The sequence below is a fragment of the Bubalus kerabau genome, chromosome 11 (genome assembly GCF_029407905.1).
Source record: "Bubalus kerabau isolate K-KA32 ecotype Philippines breed swamp buffalo chromosome 11, PCC_UOA_SB_1v2, whole genome shotgun sequence".
In the NCBI taxonomy this organism is placed as follows: Eukaryota; Metazoa; Chordata; class Mammalia; order Artiodactyla; family Bovidae; genus Bubalus; species Bubalus kerabau.
This window is the reverse complement of record NC_073634.1, coordinates 3,579,098-3,597,254: the sequence shown is the minus strand read 5'-3', so window position 1 is coordinate 3,597,254 and position 18,157 is coordinate 3,579,098. Positions and strand designations below refer to the sequence as shown.

The window sequence follows — 18,157 nt, the reverse complement described above, 5'->3', positions numbered from 1 at the left end:
GCCGAAAAGAGAGGCAAACACCAGGTCCTTATTAGGCCGCGCTCCAGAGTCATCGTCAGGTTTCTAACTGTGATGATGAAGCATGGCTATGGGCGAATTTGAAATCACTGATGATCACAGGGCTGGGAAAACTGCTGTGAACCTCACAGGCAGGCTAAGTAAGTGTAGAATGATCAGCCCCAGATGTGATGTGCAACTCAAAGATCTAGAAAATGGCCAAATGACCTGCTCCTATCCCATCAGTTTGGTTTCGTTGTACTGACAACCTCAGCTGGAATCATGGACCATGAGGAAGCAACGAAAACACACAGGAGGGAAAATCCTTGGATTCCTTCTCTAGGGATGTAATACATACAAATAAAATGCCTTAGAGGACAAAAAAAAAAGCTGAAAATGAATTTATCATTTGACCCACTCCTAGCTATCTACCTATCTATGTACATGAATCACGTATGTCCACACAAAGATTTTGGCTCCAGTGATCATAGTGCCGTAACTCACAACGGTCAAGAGTAGAAACAAACCAAATGTCCATCAACCAATGAACACAATGTGGTACGTTTATATAATACCACACATTAAGAGGAATAAAATGTTTACACATGTTACAACACAGGGGTCCTAAAAAACATGCCAAGAGAAAGAAGGTTGCAGACACAAAAAACTATCTATTGTATTATTCTATTTATATAAAATATCGAGCAAAGGCAAATTTGCAGGGGCAGAAAGCCTATATTCTGGTGGTCTGAGGTTGGGAATGGGAACACTGACTAAAGTCAAGCACAAAAGATCTCTCAAAAGTGATAGAGGAAGTTTTAAAACTGGATTGTGGTGACGTTGCACAATTGTAAATTTACTAAAAATCATTTAATTATACACTTAAAACATGTTAACTTCATGGTATATAAATTATTTCAATAAAGTTATTATGCAAAAAAAAAAAAGAGAGAAAGAGAAAAAAGAAAAGAAAGAACAGCCCTAGAGACAGAAGCACAGGTTCGACTCCTGGGTCAGGAAGATTCCCTGGAGAAGGAAATGGCAACCCACTTCAGTATTAACTGGAGAATTCCATGGACAGAGTATCCTGACGGGCAGCAGTCCACAGAGTCATAAACAGTCAGACACAACTGAGCGACTAAGCCCTAAACACAAATGTATTTACACTGATTAAATGAGAAACATAAACACACTTACCGTAACTGGAGCTCGGACTCTACTAAATAGCACAAGAACTTCTGCCCACATAGGTCAGATGTAATAAAGACTTTGGAGGCCTGTGAATTTTTCTTCCTGTAATAGATATATTAATAAAGAAAATGGTGGCACTGGCTTAAAAACCTACCTCAGATATTAATAAAAAGTCTTTGAAAATACAAGAAATACTAATTGGGCCAAGCAATAACTTTGAAGACACAAAAGCACTTCTAAGAACTGAACTTCATCATCTCTAAGATTCCTCTCAGCTCTGATTCTGAGTCCACTACATAGCTTTTTAGGGGAAAATTCCAATAAACGTAATCATTACCTTTTTAATTCTACACTATGCTAGTTGCCTACTGCCAAAGTAATGCAAACTTGAATTCCTATCTCTTACAAGGTCTAAGGGGTCAGACTTTTTATAACATGACCTCTCCAATCTATCCTTACTCTCTAAGATTAGGTTCCACTTTACCTCTCTTTCTTTAAACCATACCCCAAACTTCTCTATTCTCAAAAGTTTCTTTGCAGAGCGGTGCAGAGGACTGGAACTGTAAAATAAGCATCTGCAATATATCCAACTTAGCAATAAGGTATTTAAGGAGAAATGACTTTTTTTTTCTTTTAGTGACAGTATTTTCTTTCCATTTACTTATTGTTTTAAATTTCGGGCCATACAATGCAGCACATAGGATCTCAGTTCCCTGATCAGGGATCGAACCTGCGACTCCAACCCCCACTCCACATTGGCAGCATGCAGTTAACCACTGGATCACCAGGGAAGTCCCAAAACAAATGATTTTTAAATACAGGGAATTTTTATGTTATATACAAGGAACAAAAATGGAACCTACTTCAAGCCTGTACTCACATCTTCACTTTCCTCCAAGTATCACTGACCTGCTGGCCTAAGAGCACGGGTGTGGCCTCCATCTCACGGGACCCCCAGTGCGGCCTATCTGATAATCATCACCTTCTTTCTCCCCAGGGCCAGTCTCTGCTCCTGAGTGCCTGTCTGGTTCCTTGTCCCATCAATCACTTCCTCTTCCCCGTATTTTCAATGCTCTCCTGCTCTGGGTGTGTAATCTTTGCAGCCTACTGTCTCACTTTAAAATGAGTCTTTAAATACACAGATGTACTAAAACATCAGATTATATGAAGGACTTACTGGTCGCTTAACTGACTGTAAAAATGGTAGTGTGGTTCGGTAAAAAAAGCGTCCTTACTTTCTAGAGAAACACACTGAGGAATTTAGGGGCAAAGAGGAAGATGAATTTTCTCTAATATAGTTCAGGAAAAATGAAACCCTCCCTGGACCCTGAGGTGCCTCCAGCTAGTTTTGGACCCTCATTCCCACTCAAAGGACTCCGTGGACAGTCTGTGTATCCATGCTCACCCCTCCAGTCCCCACTGACTTTTTCCACCCCATCCCACTACACCCTACCCACGCAAGGTGCTCTGGACAAGGTCACCGGGGAACTCACTGCCAGCAGGTACCGCCTCTGAGCCCACCCTCACTGCCACACTTCACCGGCATCTGACGACACCGACACCTTCATCTCAAGCCTCCTTTCTCATGTTCCATGATTGTCCTGCTGCTTCCCCCGCCTGACCTCCCTTGCTGTCTATCTGCAGCAATTTTATCTCTTTTCACCAACCTCCTCCCCAAACGTTAAGTTCCCAGGACTTCAGTCCCTAGCCCTTTTTGATTCTACACAGCCTGCTTTTAACTATTCAGAGGTCACAGACTGGGAATCTAATGAATGTTAAATCCTCTCCTAAAGAAAAGGCCTAGACACCACACGTACCTTTGATTACTATCTTTGATCCCAGAGGGTTACCAGAACCCCTGTTCATCCACAGGCCCTCCAGGAACCCCAGGAACCCAACCTCTACACACTCCATAAATTCCAATCCACCTTCCTTGCCTCAGTCCCCACTGTTAAGTGACTACTCCTCCCCCTGTCCTTATGACCCACACATAAAGCACCTCCTTACAGCTTTTATGAGACAGAACAGCCCCAGTGGCTCTCTCTCTCTACCTCCTCTTTCACAGCCCTTTCCCCTTCTCCTACATAAACAAATTGACAGTATTTTTAATTCCTGGAACATACCACACATTCACACTTCCTAACTTTTCTCCTGATCCCCTCTAACGACTGTGCCTTCTCCACTTACCCACCCAGAAAATACCCAGCTGTCTTTTCAAAGTCCTGTCTGCAGATCTGCAGAGCCACCACCCTCCAGATGTCTCTTTTTGAGGACAGGGACAGTGACCTGCTTGCTGATAAACCACAGCCACTAACACACACACTGGCACTGAATGAATGAATGATTAAAGAGATCATAAAAGGAGGAAGGTCGTGTAGAATGGAGGTCTGAGTGGTGTTTCACAGGAGAACAGCTGATACTCAACTAACAAAGACAAAACTTAAGAAAAATGCTATAAAACCCCAAGTTGCCTAAACTACACAAATTAACTGTTTTTCCCTAAAACAGCAAACACTTCAAAAGGGAGAGATTACTACTACAAAGTTAAGGAAGAAACAGCAAATGACAAAAGAATATTTTTATGATCATCTTAATATCACTAATATTCTCTACTGAAACTTAGGTAGCCTTTAATATATATTTCTATGCATTTTTGTAAGTATTTGTAACTGCTTATAGCAAGAAGCTTTACACAGAATATCAAGTGTTTTCTAAAACTTTTAGCATCATTTTTCTCTCAATATAAAAATATATCCTCCAAACCTCAGGCGAGTAATCGTTTCAGTCCATAAGTGGTCGATACAAAGCTCAGGAACAATGGGCTCTGTTTCTGGCGCAAGAAAGGAGCCATTAGAATTACTACTTGGAGAATGAGAAAAACTGTGTCTCTTTGGAGACTGATTATGGCTTGAAAGGTTGAACCTTTGCACCCCTGAAAAAGAGTACACTCCTAAGGCAGGGGAATGAGCACGACTGCAAAACAAACAGAAAAGAGGGCACCATAATTAATAACGCAGGCTGACACGACACACTTTCCAATAAAGCTTTCCAAACTCTATGTATTCATGCAAATATTCAAGGCAGAAACCCAGTCAGAAATACAATTAAAAAAAAAAAAAAAAAGAACAGCTACTTAAATGGTTTAACACGCTTTATTATATTCTAAAGATTTAGAACTCCTGCTGGAATAATTCTTTTTTTAACTGAAAATCAGTTCATCTTCTGCCTCAGAAAAGGAATCGCTTAGATTATTCAAAAAAGTCTAAACTATGTTCTTAGGTACTCAGACATACACATATGAACAAAACCCAGATTATATAGATACTAATAAAAACAAAAGCTAAAGCAAACTAAGACAAAAGAAAACAGTACCAAAATATCTCAGGAATTAATATTCACCAAACTGCTGCCAAGCAGTGGTAACAATGCGGCACTCTTAACAAGAATTGGCAGCTTCTAAATATGACTCACTGGCAAGGCAACACAGTAGGCCTGGAATCTTGGTAAAAATAGCTCAATAGGCATACTGCTTTTTTTCCTGAAAGGTACTCAGGAGCTGTCAAGAGAAATTTTAAATCCTTCCAATCACAACAGAAAGTTTAAAAAGAAGGTATCTTTTTCTTGAGACATCTTGTTTAAAACCAGGAAACAGGTCCACACTGAAGTCCCACCTGAGAGCTGCCATGTTGGAAATGGAAGGTGAACGGGAGTGCAGGCTGGGCGAGGAGGTGGAGCGGCTCTGGCTGTGGATGGAGGAGTAGTTCTGGAAAGGGGAAGCCACGGGGGAGTCGCCCTTGGAGAGGCTTCTGAGGTGTGCTGTGAGCGAGCTGCTAGTAGCCACGTTCTGGGGGGTGCCCCCCTGTTCAGAGAACTTTAAAACAACATTCCCTTCCTTAAGTCAAAATGAAGGGGAATGGGGAGGTAATAATTAGATTAGAAGGGCAATTTCCTTGCAGGGTAGTTGCCAGTTATTAAAGATATAACATTTTTTTCCCTAAGATACTCAATTTATTTCACGAGTCTTCTAAAAGCATACAAACAAATATCATACATTAGCACACATATATGGAGTCTAGAAAGATGGTGTGCTGCCAGTGAGTCTATTTGCAGGGCAGCAGTGGAGAGGCAGGCATGGAACAGACTGAGGACACAGTGGGGGAAGCAGAGGGGGAAGGGTGGAGAGAGTAGCATGGAAGCATATACGCTACCACACGTAAAACAGAGAACCCGTGGGAGTTTGCCGTGTGACTCAGGGAGCTCAAACTAGGGCTCTCTGACAACCTAGCGGGGGTGGGCTGGGGTGGAAGGAGGGAGGCAGGTTCAAGGGGGAAGGGACATATGTATACCTATGGCTGATTCATATTGATGTATGGCAGAAACCAAGAGAATACTGTAAAGCAATTATCCACCAATTAAAATTAAACAAATTTAAAAAATAATTTTTAATGAGTAGCCAAAAAAAAAAAAAAAAAGCAAATTTTCAGTATTAACTATCTTTTTCTGTTAAGAAGTGACTTGCCTTCACCCTTACCTCTGTTTTGACTCTCCGGAGAGCCCACACAGAGTGCAGACCTTGAACAGTGTCATAGGTCATGACAATGGAGGGATCGGTGTGGAGAAAGACAATTTTCATTGCATGATCTACAATATACTGTACCCGTGATGAACCAAAAAGACCTTAAAGATAAAACAGAAATGATCAAGTATAGGACAATGGGCTTCACAAGACTTGTTTATGAAGTGACTTCTTGCAATTCCTAAAGACACAGAGAAATGAAGGTAATTAAGGCATAAAATCCATTAATATATTAATATGACATAATTAACTCTCCATTTTTAATACATTTACTTTGGGCATCAATTTCTTCAAACATATTAAAGATGAGAATGTTATGAGCTTTTATATCACACACATGTACTTAAATGTTAATGAATTTAAGCCATTAAACTCATCAACCACAGGTAAAAGGTCCATGATTCCTTTAATAACTGACTTATTCATAAATTTTAATCAACTATTCTGCCAAATTTGACTTCCTTAGTGGTTCTTTTCTTCTGTATGAAATCTGTCCTCGATGGTAACCATTCAAACAGTGCTGAACAATACACTGTTGTTTCTGTTTTACTGGGAAGACACACAAAAATAAGTTTTTTCCTAGTGAGTTCAGCTTTTATATCTATAGTACTACAAACAAGTTCCTATTTCCTTATTTGACAGTTTCCAAAATGTTTTCCTCTCAACATATTTAAAAAATTTAAAAGAATTGGGTTATAAAATTAAGAAGTACATTATAAAGAAAGAAAAATCACTCATAATTCCACTCAAAATAATTATTACTAAAATTTTTAGGAGCATTCCTCCTAGTTTTGTTTTCCTGTACATATTTTTTGTTTTTACAAAATTAGAATATTGCATTTAGTTTTGTACCTTACTTAACAAGAATAAGCAATTCCTGAGATTATCAAATATTATTCAAAAATTTGAGCAATAATGGCCGCATACCATTCAACCATATGCTCTGACATGTGTGCTTAGGTTGTTTGTAGTTGTTAGCAGTATAATATAGAATTATCAACAAACTTTTCTGTATAAGGCCAAAGAGTAAATAGTTTAGGCTTTGCAGACCACAAAGTGAATCAGTAGCGTAATTTACTTTGTTTTTTCCTACAACCTTTTAAAAAGGTTGAAACCACTCTTAGGCTTAGGAAATAAGGCTTAGGAAAATGAGCTGGATTTATCTGTAGTTTGCCAAGCCCTGATAGAGAAGATAAAAATCTCAGTGGTATTTCAGAATATATACTTGGGACTATGTCCTTAAAACTGGTTAAAAAACGTAATTTTTTTTTTAGCCTTCAAGTATCATTATTCATAATAACCTATGTTTGATCACATTTAAAATTTTAAAATAAGCATCTAGAAATACGTCTAGAAAATATTAAAAAATTGAGTCCCAGAAAATTATATTATGAGCAGGGTAAATGAAATATTAAAATTTATACCGTAAAGGTCTAAGGCCCTCCATTTCTTTTTTCCAGAAAAAAGAAACAATTTTTATTTTATCTAAGTCCTGTTGATTTATTATTAATTACTGAGAAACAGAGTACAGAATCATCTACAGCTAAGTTAGAAAATCTATCACTATTCCTGGCTCTATTTTTACTAAAATAAGAGTTGTTTAAAGTCAATACCAGGATATTCAATGAAGTAATATGAATTATTTTCATAATTATTTTTTAATGCTTAAATTATTTTATCTTTATAAGACAAATCAAATTTTCATAATGATCCAGCAATCCCACTGCTGGGCATACACACTGAGGAAACCAGAAGGGAAAGAGACACGTGTACCCCAATGTTCATCGCAGCACTGTTTATAATAGCCAGGACATGGAAGCAACCTAGATGTCCATCAGCAGATGAATGGATAAGAAAGCTGTGGTACATATACACAATGGAGTATTATTCAGCCATTAAAAAGAATACATTTGAATCAGTTCTAATGAGGTGGATGAAACTGGAGCCTATTATACAGAGTGAAGTAAGCCAGAAAGAAAAACACCAATTCAGTATACTAACGCATATATACGGAATTTAGAAAGATGGTAACAATAACCCTGTGTACGAGACAGCAAAAGAGACACTGATGTATAGAACAGTCTTATGGACTCTGTTGGAGAGGGAGAGGGCGGGAAGATTTGGGAGAATGGCATTGAAACATGTATAATATCATGTATGAAACGAGTTGCCAGTCCAGGTTCGATGCATGATACTGGATGCTTGGGGCTGGTGCACTGGGACGACCCAGAGGGATGGAATGGGAAGGGAGGAGGGAGGAGGGTTCAGGATGGGGAACACATGTATACCTGTGGCGGATTCATTTTGATATTTGGCAAAACTAATACAGTTATGTAAAGTTTAAAAATAAAATAAAATTAAAAAAAAAAAAAAATTTTCATAACCTCCTTTATTTCCTCCCAACTCCCAAACTCAAATAAGAGTCTGCGTAAAAGAATTTATAAAAATACACTTACTTCCAGATTTGCAAACTAGTGGTGTAATTTCATCCAGTGGATGCAGCATGCTGAACAGAGTGGGTAAAGGTTCTCTAGTAAGGACAAATAAACAATCAATCACCAACTCCATTTGTGCACAAATTTTGAACATTCCTTGCAAACAAATGTCTTCTGCAGACTAGCAACTAGAAACCTACAGTCTTGAAGAACAACCCTCTAAACTCTGACATACCGTTTTTCACAGTATCTTTGCTTTTCTTTCTAGAAATCTCTCTAATGCAGAGTAAGTCTACACACACACACACACACACACACACACACAGCACAGAATCAGTGTAGCCCAGGGAGGACCCGCAAGCAGCTGTCACCACCTTACAGACCAACCGAGAGAGGGGTGTAAGGCAGTCATTTTTAAAAAACACTTTTCTTAGTGGCACTGTGTCTGACAGCTAGGAAAGAAATTTAGTCCCCTAGACCTATTTACAAAGGCATGTACTTTAAAAAGGAAGAAGAATAAATGCTTCAAGTAAATTAAATGGCTGCTTTTTAAGGAGTGACTGAAAAAAAAGGAAAAGAACGGACCTTTTATCTGAACACAGAAAGAGATCACAATCTGTAAGCAATCTTCTCCAAACTTAGTATCTACTCCTTGCAACACACTGACAGGTAACTGGACGTTCCTGCCCTTTGGCGAGCTGAGAGCTGATTAGGGAGACAAACTAAACACATTACCACTTATTACACACCTAAGACTAGGAAGCTCTATGTCAAAGACTGTACACATTAGCTCATTAAAACTCTGCATAAAACCTAGCAAGTAAAGACAGTATTCTTCCTTTAACAGGTAAGGAAACTAATGCCAAAGCTAATGATTTGCCCAAAGTAACATGATGGAAAAAAATGGTAGAGCTAAGAACTGAGTCTTACTATCTTTAAGCCAAGAGTTCGCTCAGTTTTACTACCTGGGGGACAAAAGCTGAGATAATTAAGTGCCAAGAGAGAAGTACCAATAGAACTCACAAGTGTACAATGATGAGGTGAGAGAAAAGGCATCTATCTGCACTGACAGCATGGAAATTATCATCATCCCAAACTTTTGGGCAAGCAATTTTACCTAAGAACCAACAGAAAAAGCCCAAGGAATCATATTCTGACCTGCATACCTGGGTGGGCCTGGAGGAACCTCACATGAAGAGCTGCTTCGTTCGAACAGCAATCCATACTTGGTGGGCCAAACATTTGCAACCTATTTGGTAAAAGGGTAAGGAAAAACAGAAGTAAAAGAAATGACTCTTTATAACATGTTTTTATGAAACAATATAGAACATTAGATTTTTCTTCCAATATAATAAGAGCTTTGCAGACTAACAATCTATAATTCTAACAAGGAAATCTAAGAGAAAATCAAATATACGGAAGCGAAGTTTTATCTAATATTCCCAGCAGTGGCTAATACCAGTACCAAACTGACAATGTGATTAAAGTGTAAAGACTGCATTAGGGCATGAAAAAAGACGATGAGAAACAGGAAAAAAACTAATATTGCTCAAATGGTTGAGTATAACCAATGTGATTTCTTACAAATGTACTTAAAATGGAAAAAAAAAAAAAAAAAAAATTCCCAGAAAAGATTTCACAATTCACTTCACTAGATAATTTACCTTTTAGGCAAAGGATGGAAATGGCAAGCAATTACAGCTGCTAAAATTTAGCTATTTTATTTCAGTAAAAATAACATTTGTGATTACACGATGTGAGAGCAGCAGTACTTCTGAAATCAATTAATTCAAGAATAAGCTCCAATAAAACACAAAAAGATTGAAACACTCAGACTTACCTGAAAAGGTAAAGAAGCTATGTAATCCTTTCCTTCTATACTATGCATGTTGATACATGAGCTTTGCAATATACATATGCATCTTTCCACTTCATCACTACCTGAAAAGGGAGTACAAGATACATGCATTTTTTTTTCAAAAAAGGTTCCCAAATACAAGTTACAATTTCCAATAGCACAAATTCTTTAATGACCAACATAAAAATGCTCAAGTTAAGCCACTATTATTAGTGGCTACTTATTTTGACTGAAAAAAAAAAAATGAGATAAACATTTGGAATCATAAGATCAAATAAAATTTCAAAAAGAAACTTACTGTAGTCCTTATCAGACTTATCCTGTGATATAATGAAGTCACACCACAATGCCTAAAATCAAAACAAAATGCTTAAGAAAATGGTATCTAAATAATAACCTATTAATTAATAATATCTAAATAATAGTGTCACGTACATAACTGTCCCACCTTATCAGCTCAACACATACATATGGGAATAAGGAAAAATAAGATAAAATTAGACTAATGATAACTATTTTCAGATAAACTATGTCTGCTAATAAGGTTTATGAAGAGAAAAGGGAAGACAAAAATCAACAAACCTACTAGATAGAAGCTTTGAAGCAGAAATGAATTCAAATAGAGATTCAACCTATAGTAAACCCTATATCCTATACAAAGCTAAAGATTATTGTAAAAGCTGAAAACTGCCAAGCTATTTCATAATCTCCAGATTTACCTAATGATTTTATCACTCTTTGACACACCTAGAAATCCCTCATTAAACGCTCATTTTAAAAATATGTGTGTGTGTGTGTACGTACATACCAGGAAAACTTTTAAAAACCATTAAACTTTAACTGGCATGCTTGACAATCACATTGAAATTATCTAAAGAACACTAGACTGGAACAAACACAAGCTGGAATCGAGATTGCCAGGAGAAATATCAATAACCTCAGATATGCAGATGACACCATCCTTATGGCAAAAAGTGAAGAACTAAAAAGCCTCTTGATGAAAGTGAAAGAGAGTGAAAAAGTTGGCGTAAAGCTCAACATTCAGAAAACTAAGATTATGGCATCCGGTCCCATCACTTCATGGGAAATAGATGGGGAAACAGTGTCAGACTTTATTTTTTTGGGTTCCAAAATCACTGCAGATGGTGACTACAGCCATGAAATTAAAAGACGCTTACTCCTTGGAAGGAAAGTTATGACCAACCTAGATAGCATATTGAAAAGCAGAGACATTACTTTGCCAACAAAGGTCCGTCTAGTCAAGGCTATGGTTTTTCCTGTGGTCATATATGGATGTGACAGTTGGACTGTGAAGAAAGCTGAGCGCCGAAGAATTGATGCTTTTGAACTGTGGTGTTGGAGAAGACTCTTGAGAGTCCCATGGACTGCAAGGAGATTCAACCAGTCCATCCTAAAGGAGATCAGTCCTGGATGTTCACTGGAAGGACTGATGCTGAAGCTGAAACTCCAGTACTTTGGTCGCCTGATGTGAAGAACTGACTCACTGGAAAAGACCCTGATGCTGGGAGGGATCAGGGGCAGGAGGAAAAGGGGGCAACAGAGGATGAGATGGCTGGATGGCATCACCGACTCGATGGACGTGAGTCTGAGTGAACTCCGGGAGTTGGTGATGGACAGGGAGGCCTGGCGTGCTGTGATTCATGAGGTCGCAAAGAGTCGGACACAACTGAGCAACTGAACTGAAAGGCATTTTCATGTGCCTTTTTAATTGTGGTAAAACATACATAAAATTTATCATTTTAACCATTTTTCAGTGGCATTAAATACGTTTACAATGTTACATGGGGGGAAATAATCATCAAAAAGATCACTGGCTTCAACACTCCTATACAGAAATGCTTTCACACATCGTCTGAAATTTGGGAATAATTCACTTTACCCTTCCTACTAAATTGTTATAAGAGTACAACACTCATCATAAAATAGTTAACGGGGAAAAAGGGCAGTGTCGAGATATGATTTCAGTGTTTACAAATAAAGAACTTCACATGAATAAGAAGCCTCTAAAACCTTCTGTCAATAGGCTAACAATTAATTCAACTACCAAAAATGCTTTCATTTTCCCCCCAACTTGATATCCTAAAATCTTTCAGTAAGAAAAGCTGAAATGGTACAGTGAACATCTGTCTCACCTAAATCTGACGGTTGTTACTAACCTTTTGTGTATCTGTTTACGTGTGCATTCCTATACAGAAGGATGTGGGGAGTGGGGAGGTGCTGTTTGAAAACTGCACACAGCATCACTTCACCCCTAAACCCGTCATCTTGTATTTCCACCTCATCATCTATTTCCTAAAACTGAAGACGTACTCCTATTAAACCTATAGGTTTAACCTATAAACTGTCATACCACTTGAGGAAAAAAATGTAATTTTCTACTAGCACCTGATATCCAGTCCATTTTCAACTATTTCAGATTTTCTCAAGAATGTCTCCCCTTTTTAAAAATATAAATGTATTTCTTTTAATTGGAGGCTAACTACTTTTCAGTACTGTAGTGGGTTTGCCACACACTGACATGGGTCCGCATCGGGTGTGCCTGTGTCCCCATCCTGAACCCCTCTACCTCCCTGCCTGACCCATCCCTCAGGGTCATCCTTGTGCTCTGGCCCCAGCTGGTTCTCAAACCAAGATTCAAAGTTCATTTAACGACATTCAAAAAATACTGCATTTGCTGATGTCCTTTTAGTCTCTTCTAACCTAGAACAGCCCCATCTTTCTTTCCTGCTTCTTGACTAACTTTTTAAAGAGGCCAGAATGTAGACTGTTCCATATTCTGAATTCATACAATTGTTTTCTTGTAGTGTTTTTTTTCCTTCTATTTTTAATTATGGAAAATTTCAAATACAAAGTAAACAGAATAACATAATGAATACTCATTAGCCAATAATTATCAACCTCTGGCCATTCTTGTTTCATCTATACCTCCAACCCACGCCTCATCTCACGATACTTTAAAAATGTACCCTCTAGTCCCCATACTTTCTATAACTGGAAGGTTGAACTAGATGCTCACGTTATATAATCTGGGGAAGAAACTGAGAGGATGACAACATATACTGCATCGTAGCTGGAGTCTAGTGTGCCTTTGTTCCACTACTAATGATGGCAAAGAATCACCTGGTGGAAATGGAGACCAACAGATATCTCTACAATAGAGATACATCTGTTCCTTTATACTAGCAAGTAATCCACAGAGTAATACCCTGGTGCATGCTAATGTCTTTTCACCCAAGAGTGTTACTATTCATTAACAATCCTTTTCTGAATCAATTATTACAACTGGAGGTTACAAAATGATGATTTTTTTTTTTTAACTCTATCCTTCTATTTTTATTAGTTGGCACTCTTCCACAAATAAGGGAGATAAACTGCATGTCTTCCTAAAAAGGAAGGGCAAATACTTAATTCCTTCTCTTTAATTACTAAATATCAGAACAGATGTAGGTGTAATATCGAACTGCAACGAGACCAAGTAGGTTTTTCTCTCTCTGATTGTCACTAGGAAGTAGGTATTATTGAATACCTGCAATCAATTATAATCAGCGTGTGTTAAAGTATTCTTTGTACCCTCAATGTCTTAGAAATTTTTAGCGAGTAATGAATCTTATCACTCAAGAACAGTGTTTAAAGACTCATTAAACTGACAAGTTCAGTCGCTCAGTCGTGTCTGACTCTTTGCGACCCCATGGACTGCAGCATACAAAAAAGGACAGTGGGAAAAACTGACTGACAAAGGACAGTGGGAAAAAGGTGATGCTACAGGAAACAAACGGAACTTTTAACATGTACACCCGGCTGCTGGGATCACTGTGCTGTTTTTATTATTTCTGTTAAATTTTAGGACAAACATTGTTTTTAAGTGTTAAATAATCAAATGCTAAAATTCAAATCAACTCACCTGTTGAACAGGACTGTCAACTGTAAATGCTTTATAAACAGCCAATGCCTGGCTTTTACTTCCTTTGCTCCAGATAACCATGTTTCCAGCCATGTAGAGTTCCTCATCGTAATCTACTTCTTCTCCAATTTCACTGACACCTTTCCTTAACTGCCAGCTCTCCTTAAAAGTTAATACATACAAGACATGTTTAAGCACTTTTTCAATAGTATGGAGCAAGATTTACTAATTAAATCAAATAATTATCCAGATACAAGTCTCCTACTCTCTCTTTGCCTGTGGAGTAAGACACAATCCAAGCCCAACTTTTAGAAACTCGATGCCACTGATTAACAAAGTGGGGTGTCTGGGTATGTGCATTATATATCTTATAGGATGTTTCATGTTATACTATCATATTATTTGTCCAAAACATAAACATGTCTGCAGATCCCAAAATGAAACCAGCATGCCTGGGGAAACTAAAAAGGTATATTAAGTGTAGGGAGAAGTGATGGAGAGGGGCAGTGAGGTGCATGTGGGAATCACTGAGGGAGTTTATCCACAGGGCAGACTTCCCTGCTTCACAGCTACATTCAACTTCTGTCCCTGGGCATTAAAATTAAATGGGAGAAAGAAAGGTTTAGATTTCTAACTACACAGACTTTCCTCTCCCTGAGATTGTGGTATCCTAAGTGGAATAAGGTGGGAAGACTGATTTTCTGACACGTTAATGTCTCATTCCCCTATTTAAGACCTAGGAGAAACATGTAAGTTTTTTTCTGCAGCAGGGACCATTCCTAACTCTACCATCTAATCAAACAACATGATATCTGGTCCCCACATACTAAGTGAAGAGAAAGAATGGACCATAACCATAATACTTACTATAAAACCATGAGTTACATGTCTAAATAAATGGTTATGACACCATAATACAATGAAGTCATTATTTTAGTCTTGACTGAAATTACCAAATCTTAACCACTACCCTAGAAATACCATTATACTCCTTTCTCAGTGGCAGGTAGTCTAAATTACAAGTAGATCGCAACATTCTACATTTCAAAAATATTATGGGAAAGAAACTTAATGGAACCTTCTGTTTCTCATGGATGGTAACCTCCTGAAGGGATCCCACTAGGCCAGCAGCACCATCAGAAGACCATAACTCGGAGGCTGGCTGAAGCTGGCGAAGCTGGAGGTTCAAAGCATTAGGGTGGTGCTTGCAGTGGTCTCGACCAAAAGGAACAAATTCCTGCAAATCCCCGGCTGCAATCATTGTTGCCCTTTCTTCATAGAAGTTCGACATGGGTTCCAAATATCAACATTATTTCTGTATGAATTCAAACACATTGTAGTCAGCTTCTGGAGTCAAAACCAGAATAAAATGCCATAAAAGTTTACAGAAGAGCCATTAATTCTTAGATGAGTGTCAAATAATCCTATTATATTTTAGTGTACAAGTAATTAATAACATCGAGGGTCGTTTCAGACCTGCCTCTCGGATGATTCGTCATCAGCACATTTTAGTTGGGCCCACAGAAGGTTAGCACTGAAGGCCAGCACCAGGCTGAAGTGAGCACTATGTCCCACAACACCTTTCCCGTGTTTCACACTACACACTAGCTTTTCCACATTTCACACATGAAGCATTCAGACAAGGTGCACTTTATAGCCCCATGACTGCCCAGCTTCTTAACATTAAAGGTCATTTCTGTTCATTTCCGCTGAAACCTAATTTGAAAAACACATTTCAAGGATCACTGGCATGTTGGAATGAAACAAACCAAAAAACCCAAAACCTCATATTACCTCTAATTCGTCGTAAGTTGAACTACTCCTTTCAGCTGACCAAGCCATAAGTGAAAGTCAAAGTCACTCAGTCGGGTTCGACTCTTTGTGACCCCATGGACTGTAAAGTCCATGGAATTCTCCAAGCCAAAATACTGGAGTAGGTAGCCATTCCCTTCTCCAGGGGATCTTCCCAACCCAGGGACTGAACCCAGGTCTCTTGTACTGCAGGTGGATTCTTTACAGTCTGAGCCACCAGGGAAGCCTGATCAATCCACAAAAGACCTAATAAACTGTCAAATGTGACCAACAGTTATGACACCCCAGTCGACCAGAACATATAACTACAATCAATTCCAATTTGAGGGCCAAACACAGGAAACCAAGGCATGAAGAACTCTGGCCATGGGACAGCCATACTTGTAGCAAATTGAAGAGTCCTAGTTTTTAATACAATGTATTTACAGTACAGCTCATCACCATAAAGATGTGGATGAGCTGTGGGTGGAAACATGCTTCTTTACTTCCAAAACATTTCTACATACAGTAATGGACAGCCAGTAAAATTCACTGTGTGATATAGTAGATAAGGTAGATGCTAGTTTTCTCTCCAAGACAATACCTATCCTAAAAATGGATTTTGTGGCATGTCGAAGCTGAAATCCTCAAACACATATATCAAAACCAACATTCAACCATAGTACCATAAACAGTGTTTGGAACAGCACTCACAATTAAAAGTTTAACTATATTTGACATATCTCTCATCCCATCTGAGGTCTTTTTGGCATCAATAGGGTTTTTTTTTTTTTTCCTGCACTATCTCAAAGCCCCTGTAATTCCTATGCAGCTCTTCCAGGGTCAAAGTTATTTTGCTGTGAGTTAAATGCAATTCCTGACACAACTGTATGTCATAATCAAAACACTTATTTTTCTCCACTAAAATTCAGAACTGAGAAGACTTGAACTTGGGATATAACTGAAATAGTACCTTATAAAACTTACAAGAAAACAACAAAATTCATTTGGTCTGCCTATCAACAGAATAACAAACGTTTAAGAACTGACCGGAGAGTTTACGCTACTTCAGTTTAGCAATTTTGGAACGTTATTCTATTAAAACTTAGAAAATTACAAAACTATTAATTATAGTTATTTTCACAGTACAATATTTTTGTACTATTTACGAGAACATATTTAATACTTTTGCAATCTCAATTTTTTACGTGTTTTTACTTATCAGGGGGGCAACATAAAGAGCTACAGATGAAAATACTGTATTAAACTGATACGCTATAAATCAAGATATCAGCCTTGCTTAATAGCAATAAAAACTACCCTGCCAGAGGTAACCACAAAGCTGCTTCAAGAGTAAATTCGACTAAATCCAAGTGCACACACAAGACAGTTTGAGCCTCTGCAAAAACGCAGAACTACCCCGGCCCCTCTAGAGTCAGGAGAATCCATCAGGCTAAGAGCTTGAGCCTCAGAACTTCGTTTAAAGAGGGCAAGGGGCCGACCTAGAAGTTGAGACCCCCATGGAAGCTGAGACCCCTTTCGCGCTGAGCTCAGCAAAGCAGCCGGCGCGGAGCGTAAGAGAGAGATGCACGCCGGAAAGCACAGCCCGCAAACTGGGGTCCCCATGGCTCCAGCGCGCGCTCAGGGACCGTCCCGAGCTCCCAGCCCTCCCGATCAGGGAGCGGGTGTTAGGACCTTGGGACGAATGTTAGGACCACGGGATACGCGATGAGCCACCAGGCGTGGCGGACCGGGGACCACACCTGTGTGACTCGGGACGCGTCAGGCGCGGCGAGCCCCGGCTGCTCTCCGGAGGCGAGGGGACCGAGAGGGCCCAAGAGTAGCGGCGGGGATGGTCACGGTGACTCCTCGGCCACTGCAGCTTCTCATTCCCTCTCCCTCCCCTGTTCCGGAGGAAGACTGGGCAGCAGCTGTGGACAAGACTGCTAACAACAGGAAGGCGTGCTGGAGAACCTCTCACCCGAGACGTTCAAATGGTCGCGTCCATCTTGACTTTCCCGTCGTGCCTCGCGCCGGGGTGGGGCTTCGGCAGGAGCGCGGCGAGCCTGCGGCTGTAGCGCCTGCGCAGTTGCGGGAAGGATGCTTTGGCCTCCCGAAGGCTCTGTGGGTGAAGAATCCGCCTGCAATGCAGGAAACACAGGAGATAAGGGTTCGATCCCTGGCTCGGGAAGATCCCTGGAGAAGGAAATGGCAACCCACTCCAGTATTCTTGCCTGGAAAATCTATGGACAGAGGAGTCTGGCAGGCTCCAATCCATGGGGTCGCAAAGAGTCGGATGCGACTCAACGACTAAGCACAGGCACCTTCTGTAGCGTAACCGCTGTGACCCAAAGCAAGACTACCTCTGCTAGGGTCTGTGCTGGAAT

At 39.4% G+C, this 18,157-nt stretch overlaps 1 protein-coding gene across 2 annotated transcripts in view; it reads right to left on the bottom strand.

Moving 5' to 3' along the window:
- Positions 1-17,874, bottom strand: part of ANAPC1 (anaphase promoting complex subunit 1) — a 99,157-nt gene extending 81,283 nt beyond the window's left edge. The window contains exons 1-11 of one of the 2 annotated variants that reach the window (XM_055539294.1): positions 17,534-17,874; positions 15,058-15,294; positions 13,980-14,141; positions 10,356-10,407; positions 10,040-10,140; positions 9,366-9,448; positions 8,221-8,294; positions 5,720-5,865; positions 4,860-5,059; positions 3,952-4,161; positions 1,195-1,290 (exon numbers count right to left, since the gene is read on the bottom strand). In XM_055539294.1, the coding sequence (XP_055395269.1) occupies positions 1,195-1,290; positions 3,952-4,161; positions 4,860-5,059; positions 5,720-5,865; positions 8,221-8,294; positions 9,366-9,448; positions 10,040-10,140; positions 10,356-10,407; positions 13,980-14,141; positions 15,058-15,270 (1,337 nt within the window). In that variant the 5' untranslated portion in view covers positions 15,271-15,294; positions 17,534-17,874. Of the gene's footprint in view, positions 1-1,194; positions 1,291-3,951; positions 4,162-4,859; positions 5,081-5,719; positions 5,866-8,220; positions 8,295-9,365; positions 9,449-10,039; positions 10,141-10,355; positions 10,408-13,979; positions 14,142-15,057; positions 15,295-17,533 lie in introns of both variants that reach the window. The other variant, XM_055539293.1, reaches the window with a different exon arrangement.
- Between the last annotated feature and the right edge of the window lie 283 nt (positions 17,875-18,157).